This window comes from Melanostigma gelatinosum, assembly GCF_949748355.1.
Source record: "Melanostigma gelatinosum genome assembly, chromosome: 18".
Taxonomy (NCBI): Eukaryota; Metazoa; Chordata; class Actinopteri; order Perciformes; family Zoarcidae; genus Melanostigma; species Melanostigma gelatinosum.
This window is the reverse complement of record NC_136651.1, coordinates 11,957,976-11,973,336: the sequence shown is the minus strand read 5'-3', so window position 1 is coordinate 11,973,336 and position 15,361 is coordinate 11,957,976. Positions and strand designations below refer to the sequence as shown.

General features: G+C 41.1%; 2 protein-coding genes across 3 annotated transcripts; both read left to right on the top strand.

Annotated features, from left to right (window-relative positions):
- Positions 1 to 7,594: 7,594 nt before the first annotated feature.
- On the top strand, positions 7,595 to 11,577 carry adora2ab (adenosine A2a receptor b; the record flags this gene model as incomplete). The annotated part of the gene is made up of 4 exons (XM_079289030.1): positions 7,595 to 7,794; positions 7,979 to 8,110; positions 9,781 to 9,884; positions 10,234 to 11,577. The coding sequence occupies 4 exons, from the start codon at positions 7,595 to 7,597 to the stop codon at positions 11,205 to 11,207; spliced, it is 1,410 nt and encodes a 469-aa protein (XP_079145156.1). The 3' UTR covers positions 11,208 to 11,577.
- Positions 11,578 to 13,271: 1,694 nt separating this feature from the next.
- snrpd3l (small nuclear ribonucleoprotein D3 polypeptide, like) lies at positions 13,272 to 15,204 on the top strand. Of its 2 annotated transcripts, none has more exons than XM_079290217.1 (4): positions 13,272 to 13,394; positions 14,042 to 14,182; positions 14,400 to 14,592; positions 14,982 to 15,204. In XM_079290217.1, the coding sequence occupies exons 2-4, from the start codon at positions 14,057 to 14,059 to the stop codon at positions 15,044 to 15,046; spliced, it is 384 nt and encodes a 127-aa protein (XP_079146343.1). In that variant the 5' UTR covers positions 13,272 to 13,394; positions 14,042 to 14,056; the 3' UTR covers positions 15,047 to 15,204. The 2 variants fall into 2 exon arrangements, with proteins under 2 accessions (XP_079146343.1, XP_079146344.1); XM_079290218.1 differs by having other exon boundaries at positions 13,280 to 13,394; positions 14,029 to 14,182.
- The last annotated feature ends 157 nt before the right edge of the window (positions 15,205 to 15,361 follow it).

Genomic DNA, 15,361 nt, shown 5'->3' with positions numbered 1-15,361 from the left:
CCCTGCGCCCCACCTGTAATGCCACCCCACAGTTTGAGAACCACTGCTTCAAGGAGTCTTTCCTTTTGGATCCATATCGGCTCTCTTGATGTTAAGTCATTTACACTCAACATGATAATACAGACGAAAACATCACGATTGTATCAACCCCAGAAATATCCGTCGAGATTTTTTCTTCATGCCTTTTCATGTGCTTTCACAAATTTTGGCCTATTAATGTTTCATCATCGAACATGTTATGATGTGAGACAGAGAATGAATCCACCATTCATTCATTCATTCATTCATCAGTCACCTTTATAACAAGTCCCGATTGTCTACACTAGTTTACCCTATCGTGCCTCGACACTTTCTTTTCTTTTTTGGTTTCGCGCCTGTGGTTTTCTGAAACGTTGTTCAGTCTCCTGTTGCCTTTGCTGAGGACAGCCACACACCTCTCATCTCTTAAAGACTAAGACAGGACCTTAACCTTAAGCATGGTCTTAGCTCATACATGCCCGCTCCACTTTCCACCTTCGTCTGACTGTGATGCTGTAATTGAAAGTGTTTTAAAGTCAGTCTTAATTGGGCAAAGGACAGACTTTCTTGCCCTTCTCCTTGTTTGGCTCTTAACATTTCCGCTCCTTTAAATGCCTTTTATTCTTATTTATTTGTGCTTTGTCCCTGTTCGGCATAAGAAGGTCGACTGGATCTATTTATTTGTGATATAATATCATCTGAAGCTAAATTAATGTTAGAAAAACATGGTCTTTGTATGGTGTGCTTTCTTTGGGGAAATGTCTGTTTATTGAACATCCTGTTGAAGTTACAACTGTTTGTCACTATCTTGTTCAAGAATCACAACCACTGTGTGCAACTGCAAAACACCTTTGAACTCCCCAAACTCCTGCAGCGTCGGCTCATCGCCGTAGTTTGATAGCGTTGTACAACAGACTGGCCACTGTGATTGTTGAGCTATCTGACCTAGATAACTGAATGGCAGATGCCGGTTCCTGTCTATTTAAAAGCTAGATTCCGTGAGTTCACGCAACTCAAACTTCTATAATTTTTCCATGGAGTTGTATAATATGTATTATACTAGAGAGTTACATTATTTGGTTTCCGTTTTATTTATTGTGGTCGTCCACTGACGCATTGTCGTCAAGGGTTGAGCCGGTACGCCTCTCGTCTCTTTGAAAAGCCAAGCTGTCAGTACGTGGTAGAGGACAAGAGTCGTATATATGTTGCTCTAAAATCTGCATTGTTTTTTTGGTCTGTTGATTGTCAGTGTAACTGCATGTACCCTCCATAACCTCAGTTCCTCTGTACATGAAAACGTAAATCCAGTAGAAAAGGTTACATTTTTCTGTGGAATAGCCTGAAGATATGGAACATATTGCTCTTTATGAAAGTTACGAATCTCGTCCATCTATTGTACATGACCCTGGTAATTATCACATGTCCATGCTGTAGTTAATACTGTCAAATAACCCTCGACTGCCACTTCTACGACTTCCAACTGACTCAATTTGACTACTTTAACCTTTGGAAACATGATAGTTTTGTTTCGACGCTTAACGCATCAAGCTGTGGATGAGACTTGCTGACCAACCACTTTTTACCTTCCTCAATTTTTTGAACTCTTGTTCCCGTTCAATATTAAATGTTCTGCTTGTAGAACTGTAAAAAGGAATACCGTATTCTGAGGGCAAACATGTTCGGAAGGCATTTGCAGCCTGTTTGTACACAAAAATGTTAAATAAAATCTCCTTGTAACTACATAGAATGACGTCTTTGGTTTTCTTTTTTAATTTGTGACTTAGCCTGTAGCCTGGTAGCTTCCAGGTGAACAAACTCTGTACGACATAAGAAGGATTACGCCATGATGGACTTGGCATGAATACAATAAATTCTGAATGTCATTTTTCCTGATGTTCACATTATATTTAGTGCATAAATTATATTATCGATCCAGTGATGAACAAGACTCGTGATGCATTTGAAAGACAATGAATAATAATAGAAATTACTTATTAAAACCATTTTTAAATATATAAACTTACCTTTTAATGGAAATGCTTAATTCTTAGGTTGACTCCCTGTGTTCTCTGTTTAGGAAAGGTTTCACTTAAAATGTAGCAAAGTTACATGTACAACATATTAATGTTAATGATAGTTTTAATCATGAGGTGTGTAAAAAGCTTTTATGAGTTCATGGGATGCAGCCCAATATGGGCTGGGAGGGCAATGTGGGTAGACGTAGTCCTTTTTTTATTTTGAGATGCACTCAACTTGCAAATGGTCGTAATGAAGACTTTTATAGAGCCCATCATTTTACTGCCTATTGTAAAATCTTTCAGATGCAGGACAACAGCAGGGACAGAGAGAAAACGAGTGACTCCCACTGGTTGAACTCAGGTCTAGCAGGTTGAGCTTGTCACTGAAAATTGACTGTTTCAATATCTATACTCCCATTAAGTATGGCAGACTTAGTATGATGTACGTTGTGTTAGTTCTTGCCAGTTATAGGCCTGCCTCACCTGCCTCACCTGCCCTGGCGTTCCACGTCTACAATAAATCACAATTGAAATGGACTCTTCCGCTATCTCATTGCGCCTGACAGCACATCCATAGTGTTAATCACATTACCCGATAATCAGCAAACGTAGCTTATGGTGGCTGATGTTAGCTACACTTAGCAAGATATAGGCCAAGGTGTTGTTGTGTAACTGACATTTCACAGTAGTTTCGCTGACTTTATAACTTCCCTTCCTGCACTAAGTTCCAGCATTTATTGTCCCGTAATTTCCCCATGTGGTCGAAACAGCTGCTGTTCACATTTTAACCGGCCATGCTTCTGGCAGAGAGTCTTTAAGAATTGTGTCATCCTGCAGAGAGCAAATTAGATGATGTAGCTGTAGATCCATAGAGGCCATCTGGCAGGACATGGGGGGCTTGGGTGTGTTGACAGATCCGTGGTCACCCTTGGCAAATATCCTTGAGGATGAGTTTGTACTCGACAGGCTGGATAAATAATAAGCTGTATTAGTGACCAAGACATTTTGTTTTGTCAATATTTGTCATATTGTGAATATGACTGTTATCCACTCAGCAAACAGTGTCCAATCCCATCTGTGATCGGTTACTATAGTGTTGGTAGGTTATCCACAGTATTTGCAGTTTATCTTATGGTGCAGGTTGGTTGATGCCTTAAAATAACAATATGTCTTTGAAGGTTTATACTATTATTTGGAATGGTGAAAGCCATCTCCTTAATGTGCCAGTGAAGACATAATAGCTGCCATTATTTTGGAGGAAGATCCTAAGCAGAAAACAGGATATGCTTGCTTCAGACACACTTCAACATGTTGCCTATACCTCCACCGTATGTGCTTGATAGTTTTATTGAGGAAAAATTCTTAGTTCCTTTGTCGAATTATAATCAAGACTTTCAGCAGGAGACTCTGGGTTTTGAAAACATCCAGAGCATCTTTGCTTGTCACTGAGTAAGATTCTCTGTGATGCTGACATGCACTGTGACCACTCAGTCACTGTGTACACCTGACAGTTCCTCATAATAAATACGGATGTTGGTAATACTTCCCAAGTTTTGTTCATCATTAATTAGCAATGCACTGCTCAAACTTGTGAAAATAGGTCTCCACAAATTAGACCGTTTAGAAATATGTATACTGCACAGATCTCAGTGGTTCTACGGTAAATAGGCCAATTGAAATGTGAATTGAATTAAAGCTATTTGTTTGAATGGCAATGTTATCCTTTTTCTCAGAGCGAGAGACCAAGAGAGCAACAAAAGGAGGGATGAAAAGGAAGAGAGATGTTGAACTGTATTTGAGCTGAACTTTAATACATCCACATATATGATGTGCCAGCCACACACATATTATAGAAAGTGGTGCAAACAGCAGTATTTACATGACAAATAAACAAAGAGTATGGTCCAGCTCCATGGAAAAACACAAAATGCAAAAACACCCAGAAGTGGTGTAGAGATCATTTCAGCACTTAACCTTTAAACAGTTTACAATCCTTTTACGCACAGGCTTCATTTACAACGAACCAAACAAGGTTCGTGGTGGAGTTTGTGCACGTGGAGTCGGAAGGGGCTTTCTCTCGTTCTCATGGCTGACACATCCATAATGTGAGTGTATGAGCTCCTTTCACTTCATTGATTTTGCCGCTCACCCTATTGTCATCGGTTATTTCCGCTCGTCCATACGTCGCCCTCAATGCAGTCTCTCTCACACACGCACACGCGCGCGTACACACACATGCACGGAGAGGGAGAGGCGGCGTGGATACGCGCGTCATCCTGTTGCAGCGTGACATTGCGCACCTTCACACTTCTCCTGGCAAAGCGAACATGGGCGGCGGTGCCCGGTCAGAGGACTTCCACTGCCTTGGTTTTGCACCAAGTGTCAGGCGGATAGAACGCGTCTGCTTGTTGTGTTGTTGTACTTTCTGATGTGCGCTGCCAGACAACACGAACACGTTGAATGGGTGGAAAGACTCATTATTTTCAATCTCACAATAAGGTAAGAAATGTTGTTTTCTGCTTGTTCGTGTTTAAAGTCTTTGTCAGTTGATGTTTGGACCGTTTTAACACGACTTATAACAGTTTAATTAACAGGTGTGTTTTCCATAATGAATGATATAACGACTTTTTTTAATGAATTGAACAAAAGCACACTCAACCCACATCAGTGGTTATTCTTTAACTATGGGAGCTTTCGCTGTTACAGGAATGTGGAGTTTTTTTTATTAAAATGACTTGATGGATTAGATGGTTGAAGTAAAAAGTAGCCTATAATAATACAAAAGCTCACTATAATAAGGATAGCTGTCATTTTGAGAGGTTGTATTGATCTCAGTTTGTAAGGCTGATAAATGGAAGTTAACATTGAGATCATTGCTGAAGCCTTTTCACCATCACTCGACATCTATTACATCATCCAGACATGGTTGTTTGGTATTGGCTCTGCTGATGTTTTTCTGTTCCTGCTATCAGCTCACCGCATGTCAGTGCCGCCCTCATTAGTCATAAACACAGTATAGGCTACTTTCGCCAGAAGTAATACGACAGCTTTCCTTTTTGTTTTCCTTTGGCTTTGGTGGAGCTGGTCTGGTATTGATTGACAAGGCAGAGACAGATCCCTCTCCAGCAGGATGCGCTTTTTCTTATCACTTCCTCCAAGGCCTCTGTGCACATATACGGTCACTATCACAATAAAGGGGAGTCGTTTTTGCCAAAGCAGCCAACTGGAAGGTTAAACCAGAGGGCTGTGATAGCTTATGTTGTAGCCTATAAAATTCAGCGAAGCTATATAAGTGGAAATTAAATATGTATTTTTTTTTTTGCTTTAAATTTGAAGAATTACATTTCTTGTGCAGCTTTAGAAACATTTGCAGCCTCTTGAGACCTGAACAAAATGTAATGGCTGGATGCTGTAGCTTTCCAAAGCCGCTGGATAAAGCCTGTTTTTTTTAATTCCTTTGGCCTGTGAGAAGGTTTCAGTCGCGGAACAACAGAGGAAAATTAGAACTTTGCTCCGATGTACTGCCAATCAGGATCACTGCTGGTAGAGCTGCAGGGCTATGTGTGTATTAATGAAAGAACAATGTGTGGAATTGAAGCAAATGGTTGTTTTTTTCTCTTCTCTTTATATTTTCAACACCGGCAGTGTGTCTTTACATTTCCATGTATGGACACTAAAGTGCAGTTAGGGTCATCTCACTATTTGTCCTCTTGTACAACAAGTGAGGCCAGTTTAATTGGGAAGTAAAGAGCAGTAAATGATCTCGTTCTAATCAGGTACTAAGCCTAAACCGCCACAGACAGGGAGGCGCTACTCAATCAAACTAAAGAATGTCATGCAATAGTACACATTATTTAGCAGAGCAGAAGATAAATATGAGTTTCCATACCCCCACATTTGTGTGGTTTCACATTACTCAATGGAGGATTCCCCAGTAACTGAATTTACCTAAACTGAAACTTAACTTAGCCAATGTAATACTTAGTATCACAACTTCTCTGATACACACCCACTTCAAAGCTCATCAGAGGTTGAGAATCTGTCTTCTTAGTACATGGACATCAGCTTGAGGAATGGGGAGAAGGTCAGTGAGCATCCTTATGGGCTCCAAGCAAAACATATATGATATGAACACATGAAGATCAGTGTCACATTCATTTATGGATACATTTCTGACACAGTGGGAGAAAAGCTGGGATTGAATGAATGATTGGATTGGGAATTCCTCTGAGATATGCTGACGGACTGGTCAGATGGTCCCAGCATGGCTCCTGTAGTGACCCGGTTTCCCCTCCAGAATCATTTGTTGAACCTTATCTGGTCAAATGTTACTCACTGTATGGACCTTGGCAGGAACTAGGTCTATTTACAAAGCGTTTTTTTTTCCACTATCGTCAATAACTTTCACCTTCAACATACGTCAACTCCACAATTCAGAGGAGATAAAAGCAGGTTTTATAGGTGTGTTTATGTGTGTTCTGAGTGAAACTACATAAAGCAGCCTATTTCATACGTTAATGCTGGTATTATAGGCAGACTCATAGTTATTGAGGTTTTAAGAATTAGATAACATATTAACATTTATTGCCTGGTTTTGTTCAGCTAAGCTAACAGGCACATTTCTCATTGAAATTCATAGCAGGCTTCCACTCAAACTTCCATAACAACTTTACTTCCGAGCTGTTGTTCAAAGATAAGTCAATTATTTCTTACTGCTCGGGTGAAAATGTATAATAATACACGAACTAATCTACAGTATCACCGCAGCCTTGGTTGTTATTTTATGAATACCTGTCTTCCTCTCTCTCCCCTGAGCAGTTGTACTACTGTAAACAACTGTGGTTGTAATAAAATGCCATAATCTGCTTACATTATAGAGGAATTTAGCTAAATACCCTGAAAAACACAGTAAAGATAGCTTAACCAAGTGTTCCATTGTTGGTACAATGGCTTTGAAATGTATAGGTGGTTAGATTTGTGTAATTGTCAGTGGTTTTGGAGGAAAGCATGAATGACGTCATGGAATGGTTTCGGGAAACTTTTCCTGAAATAAAAGGTGCATTGTTGGCCTGTCTGCTTTGGCTCGGTGTCTGCCCTGTCTTCCAGAGATAGATGTTTTTCTGACCTGTGTGGTATCCTGCGATCTGTTTGTACAGGCAAGAGCACTGAGATTGTGTTCTCTCTCTCTCTCCCTCTACAGACCACTGCTCTTAATTTGGCAGCCGTTCGGCGAAACTCCCAGACCCTTCCTCCTCAGTATTCTGCTGCTGTCTGTGGCAAAGTTTACCGAGCTGCACACAAAAGAGGCGAAGACGGTTGCAGAGACAAAGAGGAAGACTGACATGCTGTTAGAGTGTGATTGACAGTAAAAAGTTGAGTCAGGCAGGTGTTTTTGGGGTGGGAACTTCCTGCCGCGGCTGTCCTCGCGTGACACAATCACGCTTCCCTGAAGTCGTGCCTTGCGATTTTGCAAGCAGGTATTTTGTCTAATAACAAGTCAAGCAGCTGAGTCTGTGGGATGAAAGTACAAAGAAAGCAAAAAAGAGGAAAACATAACCATGCTGAAGAATGACCAGATGGTCTACATTGGCCTGGAGCTGGTGATCGCTTTCCTGTCTGTGGCTGGGAACGTCCTGGTCTGCTGGGCCGTCTGGGCCAACTCCAACCTGCAGAGCATCACCAACTTCTTTGTGGTGTCACTGGCAGTGGCTGATATTGCTGTCGGTCTGCTCGCAATTCCCTTTGCTATCACTATTAGGTATTACGTTTGTTATTGCACGTTAATCGTCTTTTTCAATAGGATTTAAAATCAGTGTAATCTAAAGTAAAAGTGTAATAAATGACACGAACACTCCGGGATTTTGTTTTGAGTTATAACTTTATGGACATTGCTTAATTGTTTTTTTTATCACCTGTGATGTTTTCTTGCTTTCCAACATCAGCACCGGCTTCTGTGTCGAATTCTTCGGCTGCCTGTTCATCGCTTGCTTCGTCGTCATACTCACCCAGAGCTCCATCTTCAGCCTGCTGGCTATCGCTGTCGACCGCTACGTCGCCATCAAGAACCCACTCAGGTGAGAGGAAATGAAAAGGTGACATCAGCTGCTCTGAAAACTGAAACAGAGATAGCTTCCCACGCTGTCACTTTACCCAACATGACTTTTCAGACTGACCACATCGCTCTGTTTTTGGGAGAGCTGTGCTTTGTTTTGAAATTGACGTTTTATTAGAATTGTTTTTCTTTTGCTGTTGGATGTGAACTGTTGCACAGTTTACTTTCATTTTGAACAAGATGCTCTTTTCACACAAGTCAGAGGAGTGTGGGTAAGCCATTAAATGTGAGAGGCACATATGCAGTGCAGCAAAATACATTGAATTATTGAGAGATCTTATTCAATTAAGGCTAATCTGGCCGGCTGTGGGCAGACGTAGATCTGTCTCCTCCGGCTTTATTGGGTTACTGTTTGTGTGCTGTTAGATGGATTCAATCTCTTGGGCTTTGATCATTTTCATCCGTAAATTAACACCATTCAAATTCTACTCCTGCACGAGAGGATATTTCACAGAGTAAGCCACAGCAGGTGATGCATTTGCATAAGCAGTTGCATAACGGCTTCTGCGTGTGTTTGTGTGCTCACACTGGTGCCACAACCCCTGGCACCAAAGACCGGAGAGCTAATAATTCATCAGAGTTTCAGGAGGCTTAATATAGCCAACTGGCTGCAGCCCTGGCCATGAACGATCTCAGTCACATGGGACAATGGCTGTAGGTGAGGTGATGTTCCCCAGAATACTGCAGTTGTTCATGCAGATTTTCTATTTTTATTCCTCCAGCCTGCAAATGTGTGCATTCCTGATGTCTGCGTCAAGCAATGTGCACATTAATGCTGCCAACACAGTCTCCAAAAATACCCCAGCAACTTGAGGATGGAGCAAAAATTATGAAAAGAAGGAATTTAAATGTTTCAAGCAGGATTCTTTAAATGGAGGTCCAGTTGTTTGGATGTCAATAGCTTTTTTTAAGTCCTTGTGTCCGTTTTGTTGACATAGCACAAAGAAAAAAGCTAACTTAAATAACATAACGTACAAATATTTGTATAATTAGCATACCTGTATCAGTGATTCCATTGTAAAATAAATGTCATGTCAGCAGCCTACAGTAAATTATGTGATATTAATGTTTGTCTTTTCTGTATTTCACTGTATTTCTCGACAGCTCTTATATGACTTGATGAAATAACAAATTCTTCAGAACTTTAACATCAGAACTTGAGAAAGAAGTGTGGCAATAAATCAGGAAGGAAATGGCCTTATTGCAGATGTCACCCAGCTATTTACGGAGTCATTCAATGACGCATAGCAACATTGCATCATGAAAGGAAGGAAGAACACATACTTGCATCAAAGCCTGAGCTAACAAACCTTTCCAAAATCAGAATGGATTTAGATATTTTAAACACTTGGTGTGACTTTAATCAGCACACAAAAGTCCTGGAGGACATTGGTGTAAGTGGTGACAGTGTTTTGAACAGCCAGTAGTGCAACAATAACAAAACAAATCTTCAACTCATGCCTTGGCTTATTAAATAAATAACACATGTAGGTTTGAATGCACAACCATTTCATCCGAGCTCTTTTAAATAATCAAATGTTGACTTTGCCTCACGGGGATACTATCACGCTGAGCTTAGATAAACACAAATAGCCCTGAATAGCCCTGAGTGTGCTCTGCTCAACCTTTCAGGTACAACAGCCTGGTGACGGGACAGAGGGCAAAGGGTATCATCGCATTGTGCTGGGTTCTCTCAGTAGGCATGGGCCTGACACCGATGCTGGGCTGGAACCGAGGTGAGAGATTTTATTTCGGTAAATATAAACCCGGCTTACCCAAAGATGTAGAAAAAGATAAATATGGCATATGTTACGTCGTTCATAGCTTTCTGAGGAGATGGTTTGATACCTGAGGTTTGTTTTACACTTGTTTGACTGTCAGTTGTTTCAATCCAGAACATGTGAATTTGGGAAAAGAGTAAATCAAAGTAAACACATCTCCAAACAAACCCTGTTTTAAGCCTTAACATCCAATTACTACAATCATTTTCAAAATTGTCCGACATATGTTTATGCAAAAACAAGACAAGAAAAATGATTAAAAGATGAAACCGACCAATTAATCACCCCTAATTCTGTTATACAGGTTGGAACAGCACCGCCGCAGCCAGCAGCCGGACCTGCCCTGAAGGCTTGACGGAGTGCCTGTTTGAAGAAGTGGTGACGATGGAATACATGATCTATTTCAATTTCTTCGGCTGTGTGCTGGGTCCCCTGGTGGTCATGCTGGTCATCTATGCCCATATCTTCATGGCCGCTCGGCGCCAGCTCCGTCTGATGCGGCTGAAAGTTGCTCACACCCCTGCTCCTGGAGAAGTCTCCTCACGCCGTTCATCTCGTTCAACCCTGCAGAAGGAGGTGCATGCTGCCAAATCGCTGGCCATCATTGTGGGTTGGTTTGCTCTGTGTTGGCTTCCGCTGCACATCATTAACTGTTTCCACTACCTGTGTCGGGACTGTGGCCGTGCACATATCTGGGTGATGCACATCGCCATCATCCTCTCCCATGCTAACTCTGTTGTGAATCCCTTCATCTATGCTTATCACATTCTGGAGTTCAGACAGACCTTTCGGAGGATCCTGTACCAGCACATCCTCGGGCAGAGGCATGGACATGGGTTTGCGGTTGGGAGTGGAACTGGCAGAGGTGTTGGGAGCAGCAACATCATTCAGACTTCCTCCCATACCAGTAACGAGGGTTCATCGGGTAGCACGGTAGTGAACAGCTACGTCCTGGGCACCAGTCCTGAACGAACTGCACCAAAAGCGGCTCACGAAGCCTCTTGCCAATGGACATCAAAGTTAGACGCTGCACCAAGGAGCTACATACCCAACGGACACCAAAACGGGAGCACCCTTCCAGCAATGCAGCAGCTGCATCCATGCTTCGTGGGCTTTGCTGCTCAGGATGGAGTCGAGTCGGTCACAGATCTGAGGGGAACAACAGATGTTGTGGAGGTGAAAGACAGTGGAAGTTGCATTGCTTTTGTGAATGTTCATGCGCTCTCCCTAAAACAGACCGACTGTCCGTGCTCAACAGAGCTTACAGAAGTCTCATGACACAGATATTTAGGTGTTTCAAAAATATATTCTCTTCCCATAAAACATATGATCGTGTGCAAACATGACAACTTGAAGAAGGATTATTGAAGCCTCATTAAAGCAACAGCAAATCAGTTTTTCTTTCTGAAGTCGCATACACTGGTTGCAGGGAATATTTTGCCGTTATTACTCTTTCTCATCAACCACACATGACCACACTCCAGAATTTGTCAAAGGCAGGTGGGTGTTTAAAATGGGCTGCTAATAACATTTTACTGACATGCAGCGTAATAACATCTATGTCCTTTATCCAAGATAAATGTGCGGTTTTTTTTCGGTTGCATGCCTTTCAAACAATGTGCATTTTAGAAAACAAACTACAGTATCAACTGTACTGTATCTTGCAATGAATTTGCAATGAAGACATTTCTATTCTTGAACTACTTTTTTGATAATGTTGCCTCACAATTTTTAATGCTCATCTGTATTGTTTTTACTCACTGGAGAATTAAAAGTCTTAAATATTTATTAGTTTACTCTTTTTTCACCAGCTGAGGTCACGTTCCGCTGCAGAACTACCATGAACCACCTATATGTACCACAGGGAAGAATGTCCTTCTAAGAGCTGTAATTAATGGTCTGAATATCATAAACCACAGTCCTCACAGACAGCTTATGGAAAACAATGACACTGTTTGAAGTCGAGCATTCGGGGATGCACCATCTCTTGTGTAAAGATCTGTCAAAAAGTAATTTCTGAAAGTGCTGGTTAGCTACTTAACATTTGATGTTGCTAGTTTGATCGGTGATTTGATAACTGCCTGACAACACATGTCCGTTAGTTCAACAAGTATGAGACACGTGCGTCAAAGGCGCCGAATATATACAGTTGAGTTACCAACGAACCAAAACAATGAGCTTGTTTGACCAATTCAAATATTACTCCATATGTAGTGTGGTTAGTTTCAGAGTCAGTCTTGCACAAATAGACAGAATGCAAAACACATCCTACACACACACACACACACCCGTAAAGTACATGCATGACCGCAGACTGAGGTGTTTACAGAGTGGCCTGGCTGCTGACGCCAGTCAATGAGCCTAATGCAATGGAAATGAAATGGAGGATCATTTGACGATGTCTTTTATTATGCCATTACGCTTTCTCTTTCCTCGTTAAAAAGCCCTTCCATTATGGGAAAGGCCTGCATTAAGCAACATGTACGTGCCTTGAGGCAATCCGAGAGACTTGACTTTTTTGGATGCTATATTGATTATCATAAGATACGGGTTATGAAAATGATGTGGTTATGGGTTAATCCAGTCTGAGCCATTTCAGAACAATAAAAGAAACAAAACCCAAAATAAACAAGGGACTGTTGAAGTCATATGCCATAGCAGCCGCCACATCAACCTCACAGACAAGGCTCCAGCTGGGTATATGAGTGTGTGATGTCCAGATGGGAAACAATCCAGTGTGTGTCTTTATAGTACGCCATTCAGTAATAAATTAGTATACATGGGAGGCATGACATTGGCATGCAAAATTTCTGTGCGCCGTTTTAGTAAGTACAAGCAAATTAGCAGAATAACTCAATAACACGGTTGCTTAGAGGCAGCAGCATTGTTTGTTTTATGATTCTCTTTGCGTTCTCTCTCAGGCCGATGCAGTGGAGACTTGGACTGGCAACATGCAGGAGACATCTGGTGTCTGATATCTATTGGATAGACTTTGATTCAGTGAGAGAGCATGCTCAGGACAAATTTTAAAAAGTTCATGCAAATTTGTACTTGTATAAATAAAACCCTAAATTTACAGCATGTGATGCTTGTGTGTGGGTATATTTATGCATAGACTGCATGAACTATTTAAATTATATTCCTTCAAGTAATATATACAAAACCTTGCTGTATGATAACAGAAATGACCAAGGATTAGGCAACACAGCTTCAGTCCTCTGGCAAAACACTCGGCCATTGACAAATCAGGATTCCCTTGAATGACTCAAAATGCAAATCCCACAATGCAACGCGGGATGTTACAGGAAGCACTTCTTTGAACCACTGTTGCATTGTGGGTAAGCGGAAAAGGCTCCAAAAGGTACGTGATAGCGACAACGGCACGTTGCAGAGTCGTTCAAGAAGAAGAAGAAGAAGAAGAAACAACAACAACGATTAAGAAATCAGTTTGAAGAGAGAATCAAGGTAACTATCGGAACAGATGGGACGAAATAGAAATTCAAAACGTTGTTTATTCAACACGGTTGTTTGTCTGTGTTGTTTCTAAGCGCTCATTCATTCAGTTGGCTAGCAAGCTTCCGACTGGTAGCTGAAATCACATTTTCTTCTGTAAATAATCCAATGTTGGTGTTAAATGAGTACTTAAATTGCGCCATGCTTTCATTTGTAGTAATTCAAGTTACTTCAGAACAATGTGTGGTGGTCTTACCTCTGTGTTAGGTACGACGTTGGCGTTGTATTGTTATAATTCACGGAGGACTAACGTTAGCTAATGTAGCTAATATAGCTAGCGGCTAACTGCGTTTACAATGACGTTGGTCGCATTTATCAGACCCGAATTTTAGCTTTATCACACTGCGTTCTACTAAAGGTTTGTGATTACTATTTAGTAGTAACCTGTGGTGTCTGCTACGTTTTAGACTGATTAAGTAAGACGATATACCTTACATTTCCACAACATGAGATAATCAGAGGATAATTGATTCGCATTCCCAAAAGTTATTCCACATTTCTTGAAGTAAAGGTATATTGTAGAAAATAGTTTGGTGACCGCAATTTATTATGAGACAACACCTTGTAACAGTTTCTTCAATGCAAGTTTTTTTTTCCAGGAAGACTGTTGAAACATGTCCATCGGTGTACCAATCAAAGTCCTGCATGAGGCAGAGGGCCACATTGTGACCTGTGAGACCAACACTGGAGAGGTGTACAGGGGCAAGCTGATCGAGGCTGAGGACAACATGAACTGCCAGGTTGGTCTTTATTAATAAATGCTGAATAATAACCATAAATTAAACTCCTTCGTACAGCCTGATTTCCACACAGTGTTGCAACCTTCTTTTCATTGCGTTTTGGGAACAAAATAGTTCAGGTAGTCGCTGGTTGATTATTTGCATAAATCATTGTGGGGGGTGAGCTCTCAGATAATTTGCTTATTGAAATATTTAATTGTATTTCCTGTCCCCACAGATGTCCAATATAACAGTGACTTATCGTGACGGCCGGGTGGCACAGTTGGAGCAAGTCTACATCCGTGGCAGCAAGATCCGCTTCCTGATCTTACCCGACATGTTAAAGAATGCTCCGATGTTAAAGAGTATGAAGAACAAGAACCAGGGATCCGGTGCAGGAAGGGGCAAGGCGGCTATTCTCAAAGCACAAGGTGAGGCGAAAGTTTTTGGACCAGTATCTTCTTGTAGCAGTTTACACATTCAATTCCTCTTTTGTGCAGCAGAACTCAAACTTATCAGGGGAGAGAAGCATTTTCCACAAATGCTGCCAAATCTTTTGTTTTACAAGTCAATGCATCTACTTTCTCTCAGCACTTAAATTACAGATAAGATGCACCTGCCATTTTGTCCCATGGGGTTCACAATTAGACTTGTGGGACAAATATATTATCGTTTCACAAAAGTAGCATTTATAGCGTATCTTACATTTTCAACTCTTGCATATTTACATCTAGTTTGTAGATCATCTATGTGGCAAAATTAGTGAACCACTACGTCATTTTGGTATAATTTGTCGTCTGCCTCTTTTTTTTCCCTACAGTGGCTGCAAGGGGCCGGGGCCGTGGTGGAATGGGACGAGGAAACATCTTCCAGAAGAGGCGATAATTGCTCAAACTGTGTCAAGATTGTTGCATTGTATAGTCTTCTGTTTTTAATTTTGTTGTCTTTGGATTGGATATCTGTTGTGTTTTTTGCAATCCTATACTTTGCAGTTTATTGCTTTGCTTTCATTTTTTATGAAAATAAACATATTTCCATTTGAAGTCTCCTGTCCTCTGGTTAACTCAAGTTAAATATTCCTGTTGTCTGAAATGGTTTATTCTGTCACTAAAGGCTATATTTACCTGGTTTCCAAACGGCTACTCTCTACCTGCCATAGATGGAGTTCTTGCATGCATGAATAATATACAAGTTAACAAA